This window comes from Gigantopelta aegis, chromosome 9 (genome assembly GCF_016097555.1).
Source record: "Gigantopelta aegis isolate Gae_Host chromosome 9, Gae_host_genome, whole genome shotgun sequence".
Classification (NCBI taxonomy): domain Eukaryota; kingdom Metazoa; phylum Mollusca; class Gastropoda; order Neomphalida; family Peltospiridae; genus Gigantopelta; species Gigantopelta aegis.
In genome coordinates, this window is record NC_054707.1 from 26,224,963 (window position 1) to 26,252,833 (window position 27,871).

The window sequence follows — 27,871 nt, forward strand, 5'->3', positions numbered from 1 at the left end:
CTAAGTTTGTTTTCGTCATTACTCCAAAATGACACCATTCGTATCTTTATTTATATTTCGAACCGAGCACCGAACAGAAAACGTCATTGTGCCATCATTGTTACGGATTAGCATAATTAATAACTATGATTCGGTAACAGTACTAACGGTTTAGCTATTTTAGCAAATCGGCACGGTCAGTGACTTAAAGATAGCGTCATTTTCAGTGTTATTATTATTATTATTATTATTATTATATTATTATTATTATTTTATTACATAAATGTATTTCATATAGCAGGCCTTTTAATCGGAATCAAATTGCTAGGACGTTACCAACTATACTCCAAGTAACAGTAACGTCATTGTGCCATTATTGTTACGGATTAGCATAATTAATAACTATGATTCGGTAACAGTACTAACGGTTTAGCTATTTTAGTTTGAGCATTTTCAGATCGGCAGGCCTTTTAATCGGAATCAAATTGCTAGGACGTTAACTCCAAGTATAACGGTGCCATTATTGTTAATTAGCATAATTAATAACTATGATTCGGTAACAGTACTAACGGTTTAGCTATTTTAGCAGATAGGCACGGTCAGTGACTTAAAGATGGCGTAATTTTCAGAAGTGTTATAATACTATTATTATTATTATTATATTATTATTATTATTATTTTATTACATATTAACCACGAATTGTATTTCATATAGCAGGCCTTTTAATCGGAATCAAATTGCTAGGATGTTACCTACTATACTCGAAGTAACAGTAACGTGTAGTTGAGAAACCTCTCTATAATATTTTATATATACCGGTGGGGACACAAGCATTTTTTTTTTACATTCAGAATGTAACTGCAAATTAGATGTAAATTAATAAGATCAATGAGTTAATTTTATTAACGTACCAAGCTTAGTAAACAAATAAACGGCTTCATTTTCTAGTAACATTATCTTGTGTATTAAGCAAAATCGATTGCGCCACAGTGTTTTGCTGTCAGTGCAAGCGGGTGAAAATACATTTTCCGGGGAGCACACACACACACACACACACACACACACACACACACACACACACACACACCACACACACACACACACACACACACACACACACACACACCACTCACACACATACACCACTCACACACACACACCACACACACACCACACACACACACCACACACACACATTCACACAACCCCGTAAACGTCGCTCGCCTCAGTGAAGACGGTAGCTCCGAAGAAAAAAACTAAAAAATTAAAACACAAAAATAGTAATTATATGTTATTTCCAAAACACTTTTACGTTTCTTCTTACGTCAAAGCAAACTGAAATTATTAACAAAAAACATTTTATAGGAGGATGGGACGGATTATAGGATCGGTGTTTCCATGACTACACAGTGCAACGTCCAATGAATATTTCGACATGACCTGATTACAGAATCCACGCAGATAGGATACATGTTATATATTAACACTTTAAAGAATGAAACCTCTATTAAAGTCCTCACAAAAAAAAAATGTCTACACAGCATCAATCAAGGGTTCTCGCCAAGCTCTAGGCCACGTCAGTACCGTCACATTGTGATCGCGGAGTCCTGGGAGCAGTATAGCATTTCCCACTACTTCCGCTTTTTGTGTTGTAACTACCGGTTTGGTGTTTGGTTAATACTAGGCAGGTGGAATTAATGAACACCAACTCTGGAAATACTTGGTGTTGTGAAAGGTTAGCGGTCTAAACACAACGAGACAGGTTTGTGATGTGTGGTACAGAGGGTTACGTTTTGTAAATAATCTATGATTATATGGTATAATATATATATATATATATATATATATATATATATATATATATATATATATATATATATATATATATATATATATATATACTAGTCAAACCCGACATACATACAATATATGGATTTTCATACATTTATATATAATTGCCAGTGCCAGGTTTGCCCCAACCTCGTGTGATATGTAGGCCTAACATATGTCATCTGTTAACTGAACATTCATTTTCAAGACTGTCTCGGTGGCCGAATGGTTACAGTTGTGGTACCTATGGTTCGAAACCCAATAACACGAAATTGCTGCCTACCATCGGGTTGGCAAAGAGTCCCGCTCTAATACAACAATATCCCTATGTTTTGCGCTAAATACCATTACATTGATCATTTTCGAGTTCGCTAATAACAAATATTTTACATATTAACCACTAATAACACACTACAGAAAGGCAGCAATTCCGTGTTTTCGCTATAGAGTTATCTCTGGCCGAGAGAGCGATCATAACCGTCCAAATATGCGCCTAGCTCTCGAACGGCAGAGTACTCGACTCTACTCAGTAAAAATGCCAAAACTCCGTATGAAAAAGAAGCAAAACGCCGTACCAAACATGGGTAAGCAAAACGCCGTACCAAACATGGGTAAGCAAAACGCCGTACCAAACATGGGTAAAAGTGCACTCCCGCAGTGACCGAGTAACCCAATAGTGGAAATGGTTGGTAGTCATGGGGAAGGTATTATTTGACATCCTCCACACGTGGTGCAATGAAAATAGGCATTACCAATCATTCTGAGCTTTCTACGAGCATGGATTTACAAGTGTATCCTTGGTTTTCAGACACTCTCATCTTAATTGAAGTACAAAGGAAAATATGCATTTTTCATTTTACAGATATGCTGCTTCCAATGTTGCGAAATCAAGTGGGCCACAACTGTATTCAAGGATTGGTAGACAAACACAAATAAAATAGCAATGGATACCTCTCGGAATTTAACCTCCGTCGACTTTGAAATAAAACACATAATCATACATTTTGTTTTAGATGCACTAAATTATACAATATCAATATTTTTATGTGAAGTTAAAACAAAACAAAACAAAACAAACAAACAAAACACGCACCCACCACACCCACCCACCCACACACACACGCACGCACGCACGCACCCCCCACACCCACCCACCCACCCCCCCCCCCCCACCCCCCCACCCCACACACACACACGACTACTCTTATTAACGCTTAGACGGATATTCTGAGAATAAACCTCTTTAGTATGAGTTACGCTTGGTGATGTTGGTTCAGTTCTTTAAATATTCTAAGTATTCATTGTTTAGAGTAAAATCTGGAAGTTAAAATACACCTGCACTGCTAAACCACTACTGATATGTCAAAATACCTTTCAGCAACTGACACACAATATACTTCGTAGTTAACCCTCAAACACTACATTATCATTGGGGTTCAACACCATACTTGTAACTTATATATATATCGACATACTACATGTATGTCATTATTTATCGGTGTATTTTTAAGGTAAATATGATTTATATATGTTATCAGTAGCAGGAATAGCGGCCATGTCACGGGAATTCTCCTCTGTACTGAATCACAAACCATTTCATTCATTTCAATTTACTTCCGTGCTCATATCTAATTAAGATTCAAGTACGCACATACCTCCGTTATCTGGGTCCAGGACAGTGTGTTAGTGAGAGAGAACTCGGTGTAGTGGGCTTACATCTACCCATTTAGCCGTTTAAAACTTGCTCTGGGTGGCTACCGGCCTCGGTGGCGTCGTGGTTACGCCATCGGTCTACAGGCTGGTAGGTACTGGGTTCGGATCCCAGTGGAGGTATGGGATTTTTAATCCAGATACCGACTCCAAACCCTCAGTGAGTGCTCCGCAAGGCTCAATGGGTAGGTGTAAACCACTTGCACCGACCAGTGATCCATAGCTGGTTCAACAAAGGCCATGGTTTGTGCTATCCTGCCTGTGGGAAGCGCAAAAAAAGATCCCTTGCTGCTAATCGGAAAGAGTAGCCCATGTAGTGGCGACAGCGGGTTTCTCTCAAAATCTGTGTGGTCCTTAACCATATGTCTGACGCCATATAACCGTAAATAAAATGTGTTGAGTGCGTCGTTAAATAAAACATTTTTTTGTTTGTTTTGCTCTGGCTGGGTGGAAGCCGGTACCGGGCTGCGAACCCAGTACTTACCAGCTTAATCATGGCTTAATCACAACACCACCGAGGCCAGTTACCATAACACACCCTTGCTTATCTCGGTTATATACAATCCTAACACAATTTTTCTGTGTTATTTTGGGATATATTTGAACACTCAATCGATCAAGCCCTCACCTGTGTGAGAATGTAGCCATTGTGGGTGACCTAAATCAAGTTTACGTTCTGTACAACACGCTCTGCATGAACTCGTCATGGGTAAACCTCGTCCAATGTAAAACGCGCTCGGACACGAGTGACTGCCTACAGATATCTAGCGCTATATTTAATCGATCCTATTATTTCAAAAGCATGTGAAATTAACGAAAGTGGAGTAATTCAATTTGCGGATAATATTAACGTCCATAAAGCTACATACGCCAAATAATATGTTGTGCAATAACCAAAGCATTCGTAAAGAAAGTTTTGTTGTATTGAAAAAACCCTAAATAACTTAATATTGAAAGAACCATGGCAAGATATACTATAGTTCTGTTCAATTGGTTAGACCCTAAGTTTTTTGAAAATATTACGTTTAATTCCTATTCAATCCTTGTTTTCTTTACATTTGCATGAAAACGAACCAAAACCCCGACAGGTTTTATATACTAGTACAATTCATCATCTAAAATGCACGATGTTGACTTGTTTCCATTTTACAAAAATGTCTGTATGTTTCGAATACAGATTCGTTCTCCTATGAATAACTACGGCTATTTACATTGCAAAAGCATCACTCTATAGTGTGTTTCAAACTAATGTTCTTTTCCACCTTTTTAGCGGAATATACTGTAGTATGACCTATATTTAAGAAACAATTTGGAAACATAAGTCAAGAAACAACTCAGGCGCGGATTCAAGCGGGGAGTCCAGGTGACACGCCCCCTCTATTTTGTCAAACAATATATATTACAGAATACACAAAAAAATGAAAACTTATCCCATCGACCTGTTTAAAAGCAACACCGGGTTTTGGGCCCCCGCTATTAAAAAACTTCTTGATCTGCGCCTGCTATGTCCATTAATGTCGTGTACTGATACAAACATAAATAAGTTTTGGTGTTATTGGGGATAAAGCGCTGTAAAATAACGATACGATAGGTTGATACATTATGACTGTCAGGTTGTATGTTCATGAATAATATATAATATTTAGTATTTACTAATGCACGGGCAAGTGTTCATCTGAAGGCCACGTTCCCTTTTAGTGAAGGGGGTTGGGGTGAGGACTTAATCTCGTGATGTTCATTGTGACATATTGCACAAACTCGTGGCCAGAATATTGTATACCCGCGATTGGTGGAGGCGTGACCCTCCGCCCAACCCCACACCCACCTCTGGCTTCGTATGTAGGTGTATTTTATATGGTTTTATATTTATTGTCTGTGTCTTTTAATACACCTTTATATTTGTTCAATTGATAGGTTGTTTGATAGTGACTAATAATGAATATCATGGGAATAAATTGCTTTCAGTGTTAAAGAGTTATGTTTCATGGGTAGGGAGAAGCAATTTTCGATTGACCCATATTTTACTCAAATAACAATAATGTATTGAATGTCCAGTAATATATTTTTTGAGAACTTGTATACCCTTCTATACTTGTATTTCATGTGGTTACACAATGTCACAACAACACACAACACGTGCAATCACAGATTATACTTCGAAAATAATATGTAATTGGCCATGTACTTGGTATGTACAAGCAATGTTGTCGTATTTTGAACATTCATTAATTCATTGGAACACGCTATAACGGCCTTCACGCAGCCTCGTATCCTAATCTTTTGTTATGCATGTAGCCGTAGTTATTTATAGGAGATCGAACCAGTATTCGAAACACACAGAGATTTTTGTAAAATGGAAATAAGTCAACTTCGTGTATTTTAGATGATGAATTGTATATAAAACCTGTCGGGGTTTGGGTTTATTTTCATGCAAATGTAAAGAAAACAAGGATTGAATAGGAATTAAACGTAACATTTGCAAAAAAAAACAAAACAACAACAACAACTTAGGGTCTAAACAATTGAATAGGACTATAGTAGTTAATTCAGCAGGAAAATGTTGATATTGATTGAGATAGTTTTGAATCCATAGATATTCTACAAAGTAACAAATATATACCTAATGATTTAAAAGTAAACTCAGAAAAGAATTACGAATCAGATATACATATACTGAAAAAGGCATTGCGTTCGAAAGGAATCACTTATGAAAATATACAAACCAAAGGAACTAAGTAAATAATATGGGGGGGGGGGGGGGTGAACTAGCTAAAGCTGAATTGCAGGTACGTTATTAATAGAATTGTGTTGAGAAAGTCAAAATACATGTTAGCAATATTTAAAATATATTTTAAATAAATACAATGGCCAGAGGCAATTTTCCCACTAAAGGACCCAACAACAAAAATATCGGTTGCATTGAGTAAGTTCGAGAAAGCTTGCTAAGAACGTCATACAGAGACATTAATAATAACTGCAAAGGAAATATGGGACATCATTCAGATATTATAGCACCAAGTAACACATTGAGATGAAGATGAGATTACTCACACGTTATTTAATTGTATAATGTAACCTATTTAAGTTCTGAGATCGATCCCCATCGGTGGGCTCATTGGGCTATTTCTCACTCCAGCCAGTGCACCACGACTGGTATATCAAATGCCGTGGTATGTGTTATCCTGTCTGTAGGACAGTGCATATAAAAGATCCCTTTCTGCTAATCGTAAAGAGTAGCCCATGAAGTGGCGACAGCGGGTTTCCTCTCTCAATATCTATATGGTCCTTAACCATATATATGCCGGTCGTCATACATAAATACTTGAAATGCTCATGTTAAACATATTTACAAAAAAGGTAACATGTTAAACTATAGGCCGATACCGTTAGTATTTGAAAGAAATATGTTTAAACATTTATATAATTTATTTATATCGAGTGGCCTTATATACAAACATCAGTGCACATATCGCCCTAACCACAGTGCTGTTCAACAGTTATTAGCCGGAGTATTATAGGGTGCATACTACCAAATCAAATCCCACGCAGCGTATCAATCGACATAAACGCCACGGATAGAAATACTACCACCATCCCCTTTAAAATGAATCAGAAACAATTGGGAGTCAAGCTGCTCATTTCTGAGATACCAGGTAGCGTCTGTGACTAACCTAGTTCCGCACAAAATTCGAGGTTTTTTTTTTTTACAGGTACCCCATAGATGTTTCAAGCACAAGGCTACTTGACACAGTGGTACTAGATGAAATAAAATTGCATACATTTTTGCCCAGATGAATCTACACGTATTTTTTTTACAACCAATACACTCACTTCTCTATCAAAAGTTCGGTGCACCTCGAACTTTGACCCAGCCGGAAGTTATTTGGTTTAGTACTACCTTTAAGGTTTAGTTTTAGGACCATTATTATTTTTATTTTATTTTAGTTATATTGCTGATAATCTAAACTGCGTAACGAGTCTATTAATTTTACTGAGCATCTTCATCTAATTACAGATCTTTTTATTGAAAACATCTTGAACTCAAACGTGTTAAAACGTGTGGGATAACGGATTCGTGTGTTCTAAAGAAGGATCATCTACTTCAGTGTGAGCATTGTTAGAATGGATGGATGGATGTTTAACGATACCTCTGCCCACAAAAATACATCGGCCATTGGGTGTCAAACAATGGTAAATATATAAACCAATGGATGATCAACATCAATATGCCATGTTTAAAGTCAATAACCTTGACACCAACATCAACACCAACCTTGACATGAGGTTAATCTGCATTGTCATGGCATCCTTTGTGGATTTACTAAAGCCTTAATAGATATTATTGAAGAGTCAGGGCTAATGAAAATAGTCAGTTGCTGGCATTAGGATTTTTCTCTTGTATTCCAGACAATGTATTAACATTATCATATGGCAAACATCTATAGTCCGTTTGTGTCAAAAGGATTCCGATGAACTGGCATGTAACTCCATAATGAATAACTCTAGAACTCATATAAAACATAGTAAGTTTTAAACCCATGCCAACTCGCATAACATTTTCTCTCTCTTTTCTTTGCAAACAGTCTTAGTGTAAATAAAAAAGTATTTAAAAAAACAAATTAACATCTAATTCCATATGTTCAGTCTCCCCTGCGGGTGTTGTTCCTCATCGTGGTGCAGGGGTGGCAACATTTCCATCGGATTCCTTGAGAGTGGCCAAGACGGCACATATTCGCTTTCTTTTGCTAATTTTGAAAGAAGTTCTATACACATCTGCGATAATGTTTTCAAAGATATTTTTCGTTTTGTGCAATATTCGTTTATTTACTACAGCTCTATACACTGTTGTCATGGTCTGACCAAAAAGTGGGGTTTTTTCGGTTATTCGAAAATTCTATTTTTGGTATGACATATTGATCTTTTCCAGCTGTTTACTTTCAAATCTGTGTTTTATTTTGTCTTGATGATTTTGTCCATTATTAGTTTGTTTACCACACTGGTGTTATTGTCTGACCATAGCGTTTAGTTTTAGTTTTTGAAGATTTACTGGTTTTCGTATGTAATGTTAATGTTTCATTCTGTCTTTCACAAATGTGAATCATTCCTTGATGTCGACACTATTTTTATTACTAATTTTAGAATTGTATAGTGATGTCGATCATCACATAATTTAGTTTGACACCCAGTGGCTGCTCTATGACGGAGCGAGAAGTAATGTGCGATCTATGTTGGAGCGATAACTTATTAATTTATTAGATGATATTTTGCGCTCTACCTGGTTGTAATATGCGAGGGGCCACTGTTCGCAGGGCCTCTCGACTGTAGTTGGTTTTAATATGCGAGGGGCCGCTGTTCGCAGGGCCTCTCGACTGTAGTTGATTTTAATATGCGAGGGGCCGCTGTTCGCAGGGCCTCTCGACTGTAGTTGGTTTTAATATGTGAGGGGCCGCTGTTCGCAGGGGCCCTCGACTGTAGTTGGTTTTAATATGTGAGGGGCCGCTGTTCGCAGGGGCCCTCGACTGTAGTTGGTTTTAATATGTGAGGGGCCTCTGTTCGCAGGGCCTCTCGACTGTAGTTGGTTTTAATATGCGAGGGGCCGCTGTTCGCAGGGCCTCTCGACTGTAGTTGATTTTAATATGCGAGGGGCCGCTGTTCGCAGGGCCTCTCGACTGTAGTTGCTTTTAATATGTGAGGGGCCGCTGTTCGCAGGGGCCCTCGACTGTAGTTGGTTTTAATATGTGAGGGGCCGCTGTTCGCAGGGGCCCTCGACTGTAATTGGTTTTAATATGTGAGGGGCCTCTGTTCGCAGGGCCTCTCGACTGTAGTTGGTTTTAATATGTGAGGGGCCGCTGTTCGCAGGGCCTCTCGACTATAGTTGGTTTTAATATGTGAGGGGCCGCTGTTCGCAGGGGCCCTCGACTGTAGTTGGTTTTAATATGTGAGGGGCCGCTGTTCGCAGGGCATCTTGACTGTACTTGGTTTTAATATGTGAGGGGCCGCTGTTCGCAGGGGCCCTCGACTGTAGCTGGTTTTAATATGTGAGGGGCCGCTTTTCGCGGGGCCTCTTGACTGTACTTGGTTTTAATATGTGAGGGGCCGCTGTTCGTGGGGCCTCTCGACTGTAGCTGGTTGTAATATGTGAGGGGCCGCTGTTCGCAGGGCCTCTCGACTGTAGTTGGTTTTAATATGTGAGGGGTCGCTGTTCGCAGGGCCTCTTGACTGTAGTTGGTTTTAATATGTGAGGGGCCGCTGTTCGCAGGGCCTCTCGACTGTAGTTGTTTTTAATATGTGAGGGGCCGCTGTTCGCAGGGCCTCTCGCCTGTAGCTGGTAGTAATATGTGAGGGGCCGCTGTTCGCAAGGCCTCTCGACTGTAGCTGGTTGTAATATATGAGGGGCCGCTGTTCGCAGGGCCCCTCGACTGTAGCTGGTTTTAATATGTGAGGGGCCGCTGTTCGCAGGGCCTCTTGACTGTAGCTGGTTGTAATATGTGAGGTGCCGCTGTTCGCAGGGCCTCTCGACTGTAGCTGGTTGATTGTAATATGTGAGGGTCCGCTGTTCGCAGGGCCCCTCAACTTTTGCCCTATATTTAATTATGCTAGGATTCGCTGTTCGCAGGACACACCTTGACTCTTGTTTGATACTGTTTTCATTTGATTGCTTTTGCGTGCCATTTTGCCTTTTGTGGTCGGAAGCAAATTTTAAAAATCTCGCCGTGGCCAAAATTAAGCCAAACTTGGGGGGCAGGGATAAAAATAGAAATGCAAATAGTGATCGCTGTTAGTTATTTTGTTTACGGTGGAGTCTAGGATAACTTAGTTTGACACCTAATAGCCGACGGTTCATGTTGGCTAGGTGTCGGTAAACACTCTATGCCATTCCAATCCCGTTTTGATACAGGGATGAAGGCAGCTGATGATCATAAGCGTACGAGACTTCGGGCGGTGGGGGGGGGGGGGGGGGATCAACTGTCTCCAAGTGCTGTAGCCAATCCTCAATTTGGGGCAAAATGAGCAGGCCTGAAAGCTTTTAACAATATATTTTCACCATTCTATCCACAATATTAAATGTAATCCTTGCAAAAAGAGGAGTAGTGATTTATTTGCAGCACTATATGACTGTTTGGCAGTAATGCCAATACATTTGTATAAATAAATGTTATCCAGATTCGTGCATTTTTGTTTATTTCGGGCAACATCAGCCTGCCTTCCTACAAACACGGGAGCCCGTACGCCTATACTGATGACACAGCCAGGTAAAACACGTGCAATGTGTACTGCATTATCAATCACTAGTAACAATTCTGACTACTTTGGTTGTTCCAGCATTTCGTCTTCACCCCTGTATTAAAACAAGATTTAATCCATACAATTTGATTGTAAGTTGTTGACAGACCTTTTTTTTTTTTTAGTGAAAACCATATTATGGGAGTTGGTATGTTTTAAAAGTTATTAATATATTTTCAGGTTAGTTTAATTTAAGATTAATCATTAGTTACATGCCAATCTATCAGTTCCCTTTTCTCGCAAATGGACTAATCCAGTTTTTGCTGACCGAATAATACTCGGAGTTGACGTAAAACATTCCACTCTGTTCGTGCTTCACATATTAGGTAGGTAAACGATATTAACTTATCGTAAAGGTCACAACACAAACTTTAACTCATCATCACTACAATAAAGTAAAATAACCTCTTTTTTTGCGTCCTCATTGGTTGATCCCAGTTTTTATGTCGTCCATTATAAAAATGGCGTCGCCACTGATTGATGGTAATGAGCGCGCGCAGGAAACACGATCGACAGAAGCGTTATTGAAAGTCGCATCAGTTCGGCCTGCTCCGGGGCATTATTTCATCACTGGGCAAACTAAAACGTACGGAGAGTGCCTCAGGCAGACATGGTCTTCATATATGACTTATTACCTCGGTTTGGACCTGTCTAATGTTCGTCTTCATAGAATAAAAAAATATCTTCTTTTTTTTTCTTTCAAAATTTCCACACGAGTGACGAATCAAATTCGTTTGTGGGATGTCTAACGTGTAATTGCTGGGGTTGCGCGGTGTTACCGGTATAACGGTATATGTGTTTATACTACCAAATCAAACCCCATAGACGACAATAGTAACATATGTGGCTAAAACTCCTACCTGCAACGTATCAACCGACATAAACGCCACGGATATAAATACTACCACCCCTTACACTTAAAGTGAATCAGAAAAAAATGGGGGTCAAGCTGCTCGTTTCTGAGATAACGGGTAGCGTCTATGACTACCCTAGTTTCGCACAAAATTCGAGTACTTTTTTTTACAGGTACCCCATACATGTTTCAAGCACAAGGCTACTTGACACATTGGTACTAGATGAAATAAAATTGCACTTTTTTTTTACCCAGATGAAACTATTCTTTTTTACAACCAACACACTCACATTTATAACCAATCACAGGACTTGTGGTGTTCACTTCTCTATCAAAAGTTCGGTGCACCTCGCACTTTGACCCAACCGGAAGTTATTTGGTTTAGTACTACCTATATAGAGGATTCGTCACTACTGTTTTTTAATATAGAAAATATCAACAAAGTCTACGTTAATCGGTATTTGTCGAGGCTCTGAATTGGCTTTCTTGTGGACGGTTTTGTTGTTGTAGGTATTTGATACATTAAATTATTTGTTAAAGGTTCTGAATTAAGTAAGACATTTGAGCCCAATTTAGACTGGTCGTCAAATCGTAAAGTTGGACTGAACATTACCATATGAAAGACACGTTAAATAAGTGAGTGATGTGCTAAATCGCTGTACACACATGATGCCGACCAGAGATTAATGGCAAGTACAAACACAATCTTCTTTCTGAAGTCTCGCAATGCCGTCATTTAATCAATGGATATAAAACAGGGCTTCTGGGAAAAGTTTGCAGATCTCACCTAACCGGCCGTTGAGGCGTCGTAGCTAAACCATCGGCCCTCAGACTTGGGGGGGGGGGGGGGGGGGGGGTTGCTGAGTTCACATCCCGGTACAGCCATTATAGATACTAGTATTTCAAAAAGCCATGTCATGTTTTAGTGTTTCTACCAATATAATCTACACTATCTATGTGGAATGTAACCCTTCGCAATGCCAATCGCAACAGTGAAACACGTGAAATGCACGCAGTCCAGTATAATAAACTGAACCAAAAGAAAAACTTCACATTCCTATAATACCAAAATATAAGTTATAGGTGATGTAAGGTCGTCTGTGTTTTTTAATATTGTAATGACAATGTCAAAATTAAACCATACGCCCGTTACCAATCAGAATGTTCTACTGTGTTGCATGTTCATAGCGTTTTAGTCAAAAGTAGTTATTGCACGTGCCATGGGCCAGGTGACTACAATATTTTGCACATAAATATTTTATATTCAATGCGGAGAATACTAGCAACACAGAAACACACAGCGAAAGACCATTTTAGACCTACAGTTACAATGGCACGACTGTGTAATGTTAAACGTAAGCGTGCCATTGGTATGCCACATGGTGGACACTCTATACTGGTTGTGGCAGGGGTAATGGAATGCAGCTGACGGACAGTTTACGACCTTTGGACTCGTGTTTAGCTAAATATAGTCCGTTCCATCCTCACACAAAAATATATATTTTTTTTTTATAAATAATTTCAGGTGTGTTTGACGTAAGACGAAAAGTAAAAGTATTTTGGAAATAACAAAAAGGTACTATTTTTGTGTCCTATTTAGAAAACAATCGGCTCAGAAATAAATAACTTGTAGTAAATAGCAGGAAAAAAAACAGGCGTTCTCTGTGGGACGGACTATAGAGCCACATTAGATCTGCTCTACGTTTGTTAACGCGGGGGTTCGGGAAACGTTTTGACGTTAGAGTTAAGAAACGGACTTAACTGTTCGCCACGTTAGCTAACGTCATTGAAAAGTGACTACCGGCGAACAAAAATGGCTGCCAAACTTTTTGATTTTGGCTTTTCACACAAAACTTAAAAATGCTTGAAAATATCTAATGTTATAGAAGATTAATATAACTTTATAATCGGGTGTCCATAATACAAAGGACTTGAATAAACTAGCAAAATAGTTTGTACGGGTGCATAAAATTAGAGATTGGTTAATGCAGGAGTATGATTAATGTTGTAAATGTAAATTACATCACTGTTTGTTCATGAATATATATATATAACTATTTTCCACGTGTACATTTTGTACAACTCTGTCGTATTATTGTATGTTATGATGAGTTGTAAAACTCAAGGCAAATAACGAACTCTGTCTTGAACGTGCTTCAACTGGGAATGAACATTTTAGAGGCCTGATATCTGCATGGTTTTTATTTCCGTGGACGGCGGCTGTACACATGACCAATCTTGACGGCTTACACTTTCACCAACGTCTCAGTCGGGCACCGCGACATGTGGCTCTCTCATCCACTCTTTAGACTGCCTACGTTTTGTTACATGTTTGTCTATACGTTTAGAAACTATTCCCATTTGCATTTTTTTCTTTTTGTGTTTACACAATTTGCACCTAATTATTCACAAGCAAAGTTTTTACTGTGGCCTGTTCGGCCTGTAAAAATATATTTGGAGTTAGGCCATAATATCTAGTGGGGTGGTGGTGGGGAGGGGGGAGAGTACAGTCAGTCTTTAGTGGGTGGTACAAGCTAGGTTTTAAAAATCTTTATTTATATAAAATAGGACAAAAATAATACGTACATTTTCGTCCTCCTACAGGCCTGTTCAGTATATTCTTAAAGGGACATCCCTGAGTTTGCTGCAATTGTTAAGATGTTATCGATTAACAGAGACTTTTTAACGATTGTAATTACATTAAAGCTGCAGTCCCTAGAATATTTTTATTATTTAAGCATATAGGATAGATGATTCAGTTGTGTTTGGTAGTACATAAAAGGTCCAACACATCGCTATAGTTTCGTAATGCTCGCTTATCTATCATTATCTAGGTCAACTACAAAGGCAATGGCCAACTTTGTTTTTCTTCATTTAGCGGGACGCCAGTAGAACTGGGACTTTACTTGATTTACGCAGGCGCTGAGCTTTTCACGTGATTTTGAACAAATTTAACTGTCTTGATTGAGGGTCGTCTCATATCTCCAAAACATATTTATATCCATAGATGTATGGTACAACACCTTTCTAGGGGTCGGTGGGGGATTTACCTTCACATTTTGACAGTGGCCAGCGGTTGGCATACGCGTTACATGTAAGGGGGTGTTAATAATTACGTATCGCTCTAGGGGTTGAGGAAGAGGGTACTGTGGTCAATTTACGTAACATTTTTCAAAACTATATGTTATTTGTATTCATTACTTAGACGTAAAAAGGTGTTTTGGGGAAATGCGCGGTCAGTCTAGGATCGATTCCCATCGGCGGGTATATAAAATGCCATGGTATGTGATATCCTGTCTGTGGGATGGTACATATAAACGATCCCTTGCGGGTTTCCAAGGCGCGTGTGCAGGGGTGTCAGCGGGGTTGGGGTTATAGTTTGTGTTAAGCGAAGTTTATATGGGGCCATGCTCCCCTAGAAAATATATTTAATTTTTTTTAAGCTTTGGCAGGTAAGGGTTTCGACCTCCAATACCCTCCCCCTGCACATGCACCCGATTTCTCTCTAAGATTGTATGTCAAAATTACCAAATGTTTGACATCCAGTTGATGTCATTAAACAAACAAAAAACCCAGCAACAAAACAAAAACAAAACAAAAAACAAAACAAAACAAAAAAACTAACTAACTTTACCCTTTCCAAACGAAAGAATATTTATTTGAATTTGTCGATTTTAACACACGTAAAATTAAGAAGTGAAAACGTTCATTGTCTACTTTAGTATATTTTATTTTTAAAACTATATACATGATCAATGTGTTACTAGTATACAAACTAAACTTTAAAAGTTCTACTAACACTTTATAAAATATTAATTATGAAATAGGAAGGTACGATTGTCGATAATACATTGTCAAGATCAAACCGGTTTTAACGAAAGACTCTAGTACCGTATCCTCAACCGAACGTTCTTCGTACAGCGCAAGATTTCTCATTTCATTTTTTGAGACGAACCCTACAATTTGAAATCGGCAAACACACGTGTTAACTGAAACTGACAACAGGTTGTCGTTTGTGCTTTGCCGAGCAATGGTGGCACAGGCGACGAATCGAGCGTATACTTTTGACGATCTCCGTTCATAGCGAATACACACGAGTTTTTTAAAAGTGCATTTGAGCTTGTATTTCATATTTGTACATGATGTTATAATATGGTAACTAGAGACTGTAACTTTAATATCAAATATATTTTTCTACATAAAATATTAGTGGCTGTATATATTAAACGTGTTTCTGATCGTTCTAATATTTGTACTAGGTCAAATTTCATTTTATTTCCTAAAAAAATTTTTTTTTTCGTACGTACGAAATTATTTGAAGACAAAATCCAGTTTGGGCTTCTTACAAATGTAAAGACGACCTGAAACACATTGAATAAACAGACACTGATATTCTAAACAAGAAAATATATTTAATATGTAAGTTTAATCGTAGAACTATTTTATTAGTCGGAAACATCTTACAATGCAGCAAACTCAGGAATGTCCCTTTAACTAAATTCATTCATTCCCAATTATTTTTATAAAAGATTTATATAATTCATTGCCAAATCCGGCTGTTGTGTTTGTTGCGTGTTTGTTTGTGTGTGTGTGTGTGTGCGTGTAGTTGTTTGGGAGGGTTTATGTATTGTTATTGTTTGTTTACTTTTAAATTCAAACTCACTGTTTTGCATATTGTAATATAAAAATAAGGATGGGGCGCAAGTTATCCTAGAAAACATATGATGTCTTGTTATAAACGTGCCGGTGTGTGCCAGTTAAAATACAGATTGAAATTGTTTCATGGTTTTAAGGTTCGCTTGTTTTCCCATCTCCGTTGGTTTTTCACTGATATATTCCGTTCAGCCAGCAGCACCCACTAATACTTGGTTTAATTTTCAAACATTGAGAATTTAGTCTCACGTGAACTTGATCATAATTCAATGTAATCTTCACTTTTCTGTTTTCAAAAGGTCGACACATGATGCCAATTACTCACAGAGAGTAGCAGGTATTGGTAACAGTGATTTCCTTATTACGGCTTAGCCAAAAGCTTAATTAGTTAGCAGACGTAGTTAGCCACCCGATCCGCCTGTTAGCTGCTACTGCCAGTATAATGTTAGATATTATAAGCTGTTACTAGCACTAACAGAGGCCACCTTTCCGCCTCTAGGGGCAGACAGTTAGCTGCTACTAGCTGTTCACCACTGGTTTACTATCACTGATACCTTTAATAGGACGTAACGTCAAAAACCAGTCAACGATGTTTGCGGACTAAAAACTACAGCGGTGCACCACGACTGGTATATCAAAAGACGTGGTATGTGTTATCCTGTCTGTGGGATGGTGCATATAAAAGATCACTTGATACTAATGGAAAAATGTAGCGGGTTTCTTCTCTAAGACTATATGTTAAAATTACCAAAATGTTTGACATCCAATAGCCGATGATTATTAAATCAATGTGCTCAAAACAAAAAGAAGAAAAAAGAAGATAATTATTACATGATTTATTGTCAGCGTTTCTGCCAGAAAGATTTTTTGCGTATGGCGCTATGGAATTGGATATTTACAATGTGTGTGCTAAAAGCAACCAGTTGATATGGGGTATGGGTTCTTTCGGGGGTTGGCTCCCCAGAAAGAAAATGGCTTAGGTTTAGCGTTAGGGTTAACACAATTCTACAGTAATACACTAATACATCAACTTAAAACAAAAATAAATCTGCAAAACAATTTGGGTATGGCGCCATATCCATTTTACCCTCTGGTAGAAACCCCGATATATTTACAGCAAAACTTAAAATTAAGAGTACACTTAATATGAATTCACAAATCTATATCATCGAGGGCAATTTTGTCTGAAATTCCACTCGCTGTGTAGGTTTTATCGTTTTAAAAACACCTTTTTTATATAATAAAAAATAGACCTACCAACATGTTCACAGGGAGTGGAAGAATATTGGAATCTTTGCGCTACTAACACTACGAAAACATCCACACAATCGAGGCACATGACTCTTTAGATTTTCAGCCGCTAAAGGTCTTCATCCACCATCTGGTTACTGAGTAACTATTACAATATGACAAGGAAATAACAGGCTACAGATCCTGCCTCCAAGACGAATGAATTAAACATTGCCAAAAATGTACTTTAAAAACGTTTTAACCATTATTCTCCATATCAAGCAATATTTAAAAGCCACGAACGCACACACGGGGAAATTACTCGACAACCCTCGAAAATTTGCTCGTTTAGTTTAGTAGGAACATATTTTACAAGAAAATAAACTTGATAGAAAACAACAACAAAACAAACAAAAAGGATTGGGTGGGCATGGGGGTTGTGTCAGTTTTCTAAGGCAGGGCCACCTGTAACACCCCGCCGCGAGTGTAGCCTATTTTAGACCACGACCTTATATGCCTTGATTCTGTTTTTTACTACACCCACCCAATTTTTGTTGGTTAGGTTACTCCGGCCTAATATCCACCTATTAGACAAGTAATACATTGTCTAATACCGGTAGGTGGATATTAGGTCGGGGTCGTACCAAACCTAAACATTCATTTTCATTTCAACTTATTTTCGTTCTTATATCCAATTAAGGTTCAAGCACACTATCCTTGTCACACCCGTCAGCTGGGCTGCCTGTCCATGACGGTGGGTTAGTTGGTCGTTGGTTGGTGAAGCCTAAACAAAAATTGTTTAATACACCAACTGGTGTATCGTTAACAATCATTGCTTTCCTTTCCTTTTCTCCACTGGTCTAGCCGTGCTTCCTATTAAAGCCGCACGCCCTAGTTCCATCCAGCGAAAATAAATTATAATTTGGTTAATCTACAAACCTGTAACACACTTATATCACGTTTTTATCAAATGGAGTGAAAAAGCAGGTTTTATATCGATAAATACCATGGGAATCCCCATGTCCCAATTGCTTGAAATAATTTTGAAAGTTAGTATTCTGATGTCACCGGTAGATGTCGCTCGAAGCACAACAATGCCGACGTCACGACAAATTTCACAGAGTGCGCACAGACTTGGGGTGCGTTCCTTTCACCTCTCCTGGACATGTTCCAACTGTTCTGTCCTGGTTGTATCCCCTCTCCAGATATCGTAAGACTTAGCAAAACTATTGGTTTTACGGGTTTGTAACGTTTTGTATTGAGACACTTACTTGTTTGAACTTTATTGTTACTGAAAATGTTCACAAACTGTGAAGAAAAATCTCACAAATGAACAACAAGCAAACGACAACAAATCGGATGTTGATTGCGCGAACCGTGCACGAGAAAACAAACCGAACCAAAATGATAACGGTCACGTGGTATACCAGTCTGTGACGTTTACACAGGAAGATTCCCTCTAAAAATAGATTGGACCTCGCTTGCTTAACGGTTTTTTCTCGAGTGCGCGCGGCTTTTTAAGAAATACAAAAAATGCATTTCGTGGTTTTACAAACATCAGGATTACCAGGATTACCAAAAAGCACTTCAGGTGAATGGAAATGTGTATTCTAAATAATAAAATGTAAGTAAAGTGCAATTTTATTTGTGAAAAAAATGGGTTTAATAGCGAAAAACAACGCCGTAATGGTTAACAACTAGCCGTAACTAGGGCGTGTCCCTTTAAAGGTAAACTCTTGTTAACAGCTAGTAGCAGTTAACTGTGTGCACTGTCAGTGTACTCTGACGGTACGCCACACTTTGGTGGAATGTAAGCATTTGACAGAAACTCGAAAAGATATACTGGGACAACGAAATGTGATGGAATCATTTCGATTCCATCCAGATATTATATTACAATTTTTACGTGATACTGACTTTTATTGTAAATTTTAATTTTATCTATGTAATATTTGCATTTTTTTTGCACAGTTCTTTACACTGTGTTTTTATTTAACTCTTGAATTTTTATATTGCTGTTGCTCATCACTTTAGTTTTGCATTTACCATAGTTTGACACCCAATAGCCGATGTATTTTTCGTGCAGTGGTGTCGTTAAACATTCATTCATTCATTAATTCAGTTAACTGTCTGCCCCTAGAGGCGGAAAGGTGGCCACTGTTAGTGCTAGTAACAGCTTATAATATCTAACATTATACTGGTAGCAGCAGCTAACAAAGAGAACCGCCATATTTAAAATTAGTTTCCTATCTAGGAAAGATTGGCATGGTAAAATATAAATTTTGATTTTAAAATTTCATAACTTTGTAAGTGAAATATCTTGGTAACTTTGTAGGCCTAAGTGTTGGTAACTGTGTAAATGATATATGTATTAATGATAGATCGATTCCCTTTTTGAAGTACATTTAGATGAAATGTTCTATCTCAGTGAACCAGTAGAAAGGTGCCAGAAACCGTCTAGCACACGAACCCTAGCCGGTAATGCGCCCTTTTCAATTGGTTAATTGATCTCATCGGTTAAGCGATAGCCGGTCGTTGCTACCTGTCCATTACGTCATTCCATAATCAAAGAGAGTACTTGACGTCACGTAATATGTAACACTGCATGTATTACTGCTAGATTTAACAGCTTTGAGCAGGGTCTTGACGTCACGGTACACGAATAAAATGCAGTGAATTTTATAATAATTATAGTAAAATGTATGCTTAAACTAAAAAAATATTTCTGGCACTCGTCCATTTGTAGATGTTTTTTCTGATACTCGGGTAAATATTCCTTTTCGATTAGAAGATTATTATAAATCTATTTAATTAAAGAAATTAATAGCAGCCGATAAACTGATTAGGCCGAATTTACGAACTTGTGTTTGCCCTACACTTGTGTAGCTATAGGTATTTACAATGCTTAAACACCCGCGTTTAAGAAAAACAGACTTCGTAAGTTACCTTCTTTACTTACCTGAAAAAATACGCATTATTTACAGTCGATTAAGAACCAGCAATCACTATCTTCCAGTTGAAACTGGCAGATGGCAAACTATTGAACGAAAAAAATAGAATTTGCCCTCTTTGCAAAATCATAATTGGTGATGAATTTCATTATCTATTTCAATGTCCACACTTTACTAACGAAAGATCAACCTACCTAAATAAATATTACTTCAACAGACCAAACACTTTCAAATTACACAAGCTCTTTAACACAAAACAATTATCTATTATAGAGAAACTATGTACGTTTCTTAATGTCATTAATAGTGTATTAAAAGACACGCCTTTGTCATAGATTTATTCAACAAATATATTTTAGCTTTTGTGTATGATATATATATATATATATATAAGGTTGTATATATATATATATATATATATATATATATATATATATATATATATATATATATATATATATATATATATATATATAAAGATAGATAGATAGATGGATATAATTATATGCATGTATATTTTAATCAGCAGCCTCCATTGTATTGTGTATATATATATATATATATATATATATATATATATATATATATATATATATATCGAGGGGTTAGTGTCAGAACCCATTATATGGTGAATTATACAAAAATGAGTTAATTACCTTGTCAGCATCATGGAAATGTGTACTATCATTTCACAATATCTCATTCAAATCAATCATTTATTTGTGCTTTTATACATCAGAACCCAAACCCCTCGATATATATATATATATATCGAGGGGTTAGTGTCAGAACCCATTATATGGTGAATTATACAAAAATGAGTTAATTACCTTGTCAGCATCATGGAAATGTGTACTATCATTTCACAATATCTCATTCAAATCAATCATTTATTTGTGCTTTTATACATCAGAACCCAAACCAATTATTTTGTATGTCCATTTCCACAAAAAGCCAAAACCATGTTTTCAGCACTACCTTATTCTGTCTCTCTAGAATTTTGTAGTACCACCCATAGCTGACAGACATAACACGTTAGCTTACAACAGTGGATTGTGGTGGGCTGTAAACTATCTGAGAGATTGAATCCTAGGTGCCAGACCGCATGACACGCTAATGACACATGCTAGCTCTAAGTGTTTACATCCAACGATGGTGTTTTATTTAAACTATCTCTGGCTGGATGTTTTGGCTTACAAAGAAATAGCAGGTAGCTAGAATTAATTGTTTACGCTACACGATGACCAGTCTGTTGGTGATAATCTGAGATGGGCTGCAGACAATGGGGGGGGGGGGGGGGGGGGGGGAAGTGTTTAGTTCTTAGACATCTGGAATGTGGTAAAATGTGTGTTGTTAACTAGTTGCTGAATAAATGTCGGTTATGTAAATAGTTTAATTAGAAGTGATTGCAGAGTTCATTTATCTCTACAGAAGAAACACGCAGTTGAGAAAATATTAACTGAACAGAGACATAGAGAAACTAGTTAAAAAGGAAAGTTATTTTCCCTTATTTTAGTTTGAATAGTTACTATGTGTATTAGAGAAAAAATAATATAACTAAATTAATTTGCCGGGGGCAGGATGTAGCCCAGTAGTAAAGTGCTGGCCTGATGTGCAGTCAGTCTAGGATCGATCCCTGTTAGTGGAATCATTGGACTATTTCACATTCCAGCCAGTGCTTCACAACTGGTGTTACAGACCATGCTATGTACTATCCTGTCTGTGGGATGATGCATGTATTAAAGATCCCTTGGTGCTAATTAAAAAAAATAGTTGCCCATAGTTTCCTCTCTAAAATATATTTATGGTCATTAACCACATGTCTGACACCACATACCTGTAGTTGTGTTGATTGTGTCATTAAATATAAAATTGTTTTCTTTCTTTCTTTCTTTCTTTCTTTCTTTTTTTAAACATGGCTCCCATACACAACAACCTTAGTTAAAAATTATGAACTAGCTATGTCTGTATTGCGTGAATATTATATATAAAAAATGAAAATAAGGATGCTGGCCCAAAGATGATAAATGTTTTATGACCATACGCAATAAAATATTTTAATTTACTTAGCATAGAGGGAAATTAGTTTATATTATTTTGAAGGCATCATCACAGGATTTTAACTTTTCTAGTCATTGTATATTTTATAGACATTATATAATATTTGACACATACTGTAAAACGGGTATTATTCGCGGCAGTAAATTTTCGCGATATAAAAAATGTAGGCAGTTCGCGGTTTTTAATTTTCGCGGTGTTATGGTTTTTGTTTTTTGTTTTTTGTTTGTTTGTTTTTTAAATTACTAACACGTACAAAACTATACTTTGGTACATAACATTAAATCGATACTAGAGTGGTCAACAGAGGTATACGTAATATTATCCCTTTCTGAGCGACTCCGCTAAGTGCTGCAGCCACATGTCCAGCGGCGACCACACTGTGTATACAATTAATGAAATTAATCCAGGATGTGGTTCAATTAAATATCCAGAAAGTGTGAAATAAAGACAAACACTTGTACTAGTAATCTTGTTTTAATGTTTAAACACCGGTTGTTAAAAACGTCTCACCTCTTTTGTTTTTGTCACTTGTCGATGACGTTTTTCCGGAAGTTTACAAAACCATTTGTGTCCCTTATTTTGATTGGCCAATTAAAAATGGCTCATAATACTAATTTCTAAATGTTTATTCATAGCTTAACAATACCAGTAAGAATGTCTGTTCCAAAAATCAACTACATTTAGCGTTATGGCAGGTTCAGTTTTGCAGTGGTTAAAAAAAGCTCGGACAAACCTGAAATACATATAGTAGTTGAAAATGAATTAGTAGATAAAGGTCAAGCATTTTTCTTTAAATTAGAGTCCGTTCATATTATAACTAATTGGTTAGAAGAAGCGACCCCTTTATGTAAATGACATAACATAAATATGCATAGTACTAATAAATATTGTTCATTGTAGTAGTTGAAATGTATGCACATTCATATTTTCTGGGCTAAAATATCTAGATATTACTACACTAATTGGAATAATTGTAACATTTCAGATGTTCCAATGATGGGGGATCTCTGTTCATTATAAGAAAGTGGTTACTGCTATAGTGTGTTTAAATAAAATGTGTGTGTACATGATTATCATTGTACGAGCGCATTAGACAAACATTATACTTAATCACGCACCAGATCAATGCTGACGACGAATGCATTAAACTGCATTTAGATATTTTTTTACGCCTGATCTCATTGTACTTAATCGCATTCACTGTTATCATTATTATAATATCAATTTATTAAAAATTTTAATCAACAATCTTTATTCAATGAACAAATTAAAATGTTTCAAAACATTGACAATCAGAACATGAAACTATACCTGAAAATGTGTCTTATTTTTTATCTACAGTTACCGCAATGTATTTGCAATTTATATATAATAAGACTAGTAGAGAAGTTCATTCCTGTACACGCATACAGTATATCACCCATGTCAGCATAGTTCAGTGGATATATGATTGATTGCCCTTAGTGGACCCATCGGCTTTTGTCTTACTTCAAACAGTGCCCAGGACTGGTACATTAAATTAAAGATTGTGGTATGTACTTTCCTGTCAATGAGGAAGTGCCTACAAATGATACCTAGTAGATGTTTTCTTGGAGCAGTTACTATGCTGGTGACAATTTTCCTTTTCCATTTTATAGGCCAAGTGTCGAAATACCTCACAGAGAGGACATATAAAAATATGTGCTTGCGTGCCATTAAATATTTCTTTCCCATCCATGCCAATATCCAACTAGTTAATAAACCTTAACGGCGCATATATATTAGGGTAGCCAGGATTTTATACTGGGGGTGGAGTGGGGATAGAGGGCACTGCTTTTACACATGTTATGGGGCGACATGCATTATAAAAGTTGGTATTGTGAAAAAAAGAGGTATATTTGAGAAGGAAAGGTCCTCTTGTACCCAATCCCTGGCTACCCGGATACACCAGTGCATATCTGTGCAATTTAAAGTATATCAATCAATAGATTTTGGTTTCAACACAGTTATCTTTAGTAGTATTACTTGCATATTTAAAATATACTCAACAAAATGAATTAAGGCCCAGTGTTAATCACAGATAACTTGTAAACATTGTTTCAGTAATATCTGATCCATGTTACATGCAAACATCTTGCACACAATGAGTTTTTTTGTGCATTTTTGTAAAACCTATGAAAATGCGTATTCTGCTAGAAATCATTACACGTTGATTGTAAATATATTTGTCATTTTATTCTCTTTAAATTGCTGTTTAAATATTAAGTTGAAGAACATTTGTTTTAGAACATGTTAAAACGTAGACACTTTACAACGAATGGAAACTTTTAAGAAAAAAATGCCGAATATAGTTACTGGCCCTGTATTCATTTTGAATCGTTAAATTACTGTGTATCAAAATTCATTAAACGTATTAACTTATCTTAACTGTTGAATTAACATTATTAATTCAGTCAGTACCTCAACACTACAGATATGGTGCAGTTTACTCTGATAGCTTACATTTCGTGTTTAATTAGTGTAATAAATATATCTGTTATAACTGGTATGATAGCTTACATTTCATGTAATAATTAATGTAATAAATATATCTGTTATAACTGGTATGATAGCTTACATTTCATGTAATAATTAATGTAATAAATATATCTGTTAAAACTGGTATGATAGCTTACATTTCATGTAATAATTAATGTTTTCAGGATTTGCTTTGCTTAACAAATAGTTTTTCTAAAGTTTTTAAGTGCTTCTAGCAACCTGCTACAATACCAGGGAACCTGATTCACCATCTCAGTGTAGGATAAGGTTACTGTGCACACAGCTGGAAACACCCATGACCCTTGCCAGTGTCTGCCATCCAGAGATAATTTGTTATTGTTTACAATTACTTCCTGCCTCCAGTACATTTTCAAAGTATTAACAACACAGGTGTTAGGTGTTTCAGAGCTGCTGCGAAATTGAACGTTTACAGTATGCCATGTGGACTCACTGCAAGATAACATTATTCTTCACTTGAGATTTCATACAATTTGTCACATGCTGGGCTGTAAGAAACACTGTTTATAAAATAGCTTGCTCTGGCATGCTTGTTGGAGCTGTTTGTATTCAAATTCCAGGCGCCAGAATAAATTAAATATTTCTTCATCTAATTACACCATGATCTATTATTATTAGCAGACAAAACTTTTAAGTTTTATACTAAAAAAAATAACTGCTAGCATCTAAAAGCAAAATGTTTAGCAAAAGTTAAGTTTCCGATTTTTAAGTTCATTCCAAAGTTTTCAGTGCAGTTTTCTTAGATTGAAGTGGGAAGGAGATATTTGTAAACACCTCAATGTAACACCGTTTGATGTTCTGAGTGAATAAAGTTCAGTTCTATTCTGTTCTGTTCTAACTTCGACCCTATATGTTTTACTTTTTATTAATTAGATAAAGGTTACTATCCTATTGAAAATTGATCTCATTTTGAAAAGATTAGTACTGTTTAAAATGTAATTTAACATGAATATTACAGTGTTAACAGTGCAGCTGTAAAACTACGTTTATATCACTTGAAAGAAAATGTCCTGGATAAAACTAGTTCAAGTATGGTTTAAAATGGCTTAATTATACACACAGTGTTAAAATGGTTCACATGTAGCTCTATAGTTATATTAAAGTACAGCTTACATACCGGTTGGTGAGATTTCGTATTACACACTATGATTTAAATGCATCTGATTAGCTGCACCATGGTGATGATCCGGACATTAAAGCCACGCCGTCCAATGAAATGAATACGTTACTGCTTGCTCCGCAACGTGTGCTTGCTCCGCAACATGTGCTTACTGTGACACCACGAATAAGTGTTACTTTGAAAATACATTTAAATAGAGAATAATATATTCGTGTCTGTTAGATACAACGGGGTGTTTTAAAATGTATCTAACGAATGAAAGCGAGTTTGATGTGTTTTTAGACAACGAGTTGTAAGATAAATGGTATCTAACGGACACGAATGTATTATTCTATTTCTTACATATCCTAAAAACCCAGGTTTTAAGCACATTTTAACATCTTTTTCGACTAAGAGTTATTTACAGCCCTTTTACTTGTAGCTAACTTACGCGTCACAGACAAATAATTGTCAGGTTAGCTATACATCACCATGAAATATATTTTGATCGTGCTGTTTTTTCATTGGATGTATGTCATTGGTGACCTGGTCATAACCTAGGAGCAGCCAGTCGTATGTCTTGAAATTGTTAACACACGTACATGTGTTAACAAGTATATGTTATCAAAAATAACGAATGATGTTCTCACCAACGGGTGTGTGAGAAATTTCGTTTAAACCTGTGTTTTGAGGATAATTATGTAAGAAATAGAATACTGCATTTGTGTCCGCTAGGGCCGATTTATGTCTTGTGTAAAATAGGCGTGCAGGAGATGACCCAAAAGTGCTCAATGTAATTAAAATTAGCTCCACTGGTTAATTACTATTACCTGTGGATCTAACAGCACCCCATTGGAGCTCATGTCCAGCTGACCTTTCATTCGACCAAACAAAACCTTACTTGCAAAATCATGCCAGTGATTTGAAAAGAATTTGAAAACATTCGGAATTATGTCGAGGGTATGCGAAATTATTCAGGTGAATTACGAAGTATGCCAGAAACTAATTTCAATATAAAATTTTAATGTTAAACTCTCGTTTCAAGACGGAAAAAACTGCAACGTAATAGTCATAAAATATATTTATTCTAGTACAAAATCCAGACTTTGTTACTGCACTTTCTGTTCCGTTTTTTAATTTGAAATAGGCCAACAAGTTCGCCTATTGCTTGAGTGGCAATCTATTCGAATTGGAAAGAAAGAAAGAAATGTTTTATTTAACGACGCACTCAACACATTTTATTTACGGTTATATGGCGTCAGACATATGGTTAAGGACCACACAGATTTTGAGAGGAAACCCGCTGTCGCCACTACATGAGCTACTCTTCCAATTAGCAGCAAGGGATCTTTTATTTGCGCTTCCCACAGGCAGGATAGCACAAACCATGGCCTTTGTTGAACCAGTTATGGATCACTGGTCGGTGCAAGTGGTTTACACCTACCCACTGAGCCTTGCGGAGCACTCACTCAGGGTTTGGAGTCGGTATCTGGATTAAAAATCCCATGCCTCGACTGGGATCCGAACCCAGTACCTACCAGCCTGTAGACCGATGGCCACGACGCCACCGAAGCCGGTCCTATTCGAATTGGAGCTCGGCTATACAGGCACGGCACGGCGGAAGCAAGAGGGGGGCGATTGAGATGAAGGCGCAAAGCAAATTTTCTAGGGGGTTCGGTGATATG

At 37.0% G+C, this 27,871-nt stretch overlaps 1 protein-coding gene across 1 annotated transcript in view; it reads right to left on the minus strand.

Moving 5' to 3' along the window:
• Positions 1–20,530, minus strand: part of LOC121380863 (myomodulin neuropeptides-like) — a 151,161-nt gene extending 130,631 nt beyond the window's left edge. Inside the window, exon 1 of the mRNA XM_041509865.1 lies at positions 20,500–20,530. Coding sequence (XP_041365799.1) covers positions 20,500–20,515 — 16 coding nt within the window. The 5' untranslated portion in view covers positions 20,516–20,530. The remainder of the gene's footprint in view (positions 1–20,499) is intronic.
• Positions 20,531–27,871: the final 7,341 nt, after the last annotated feature.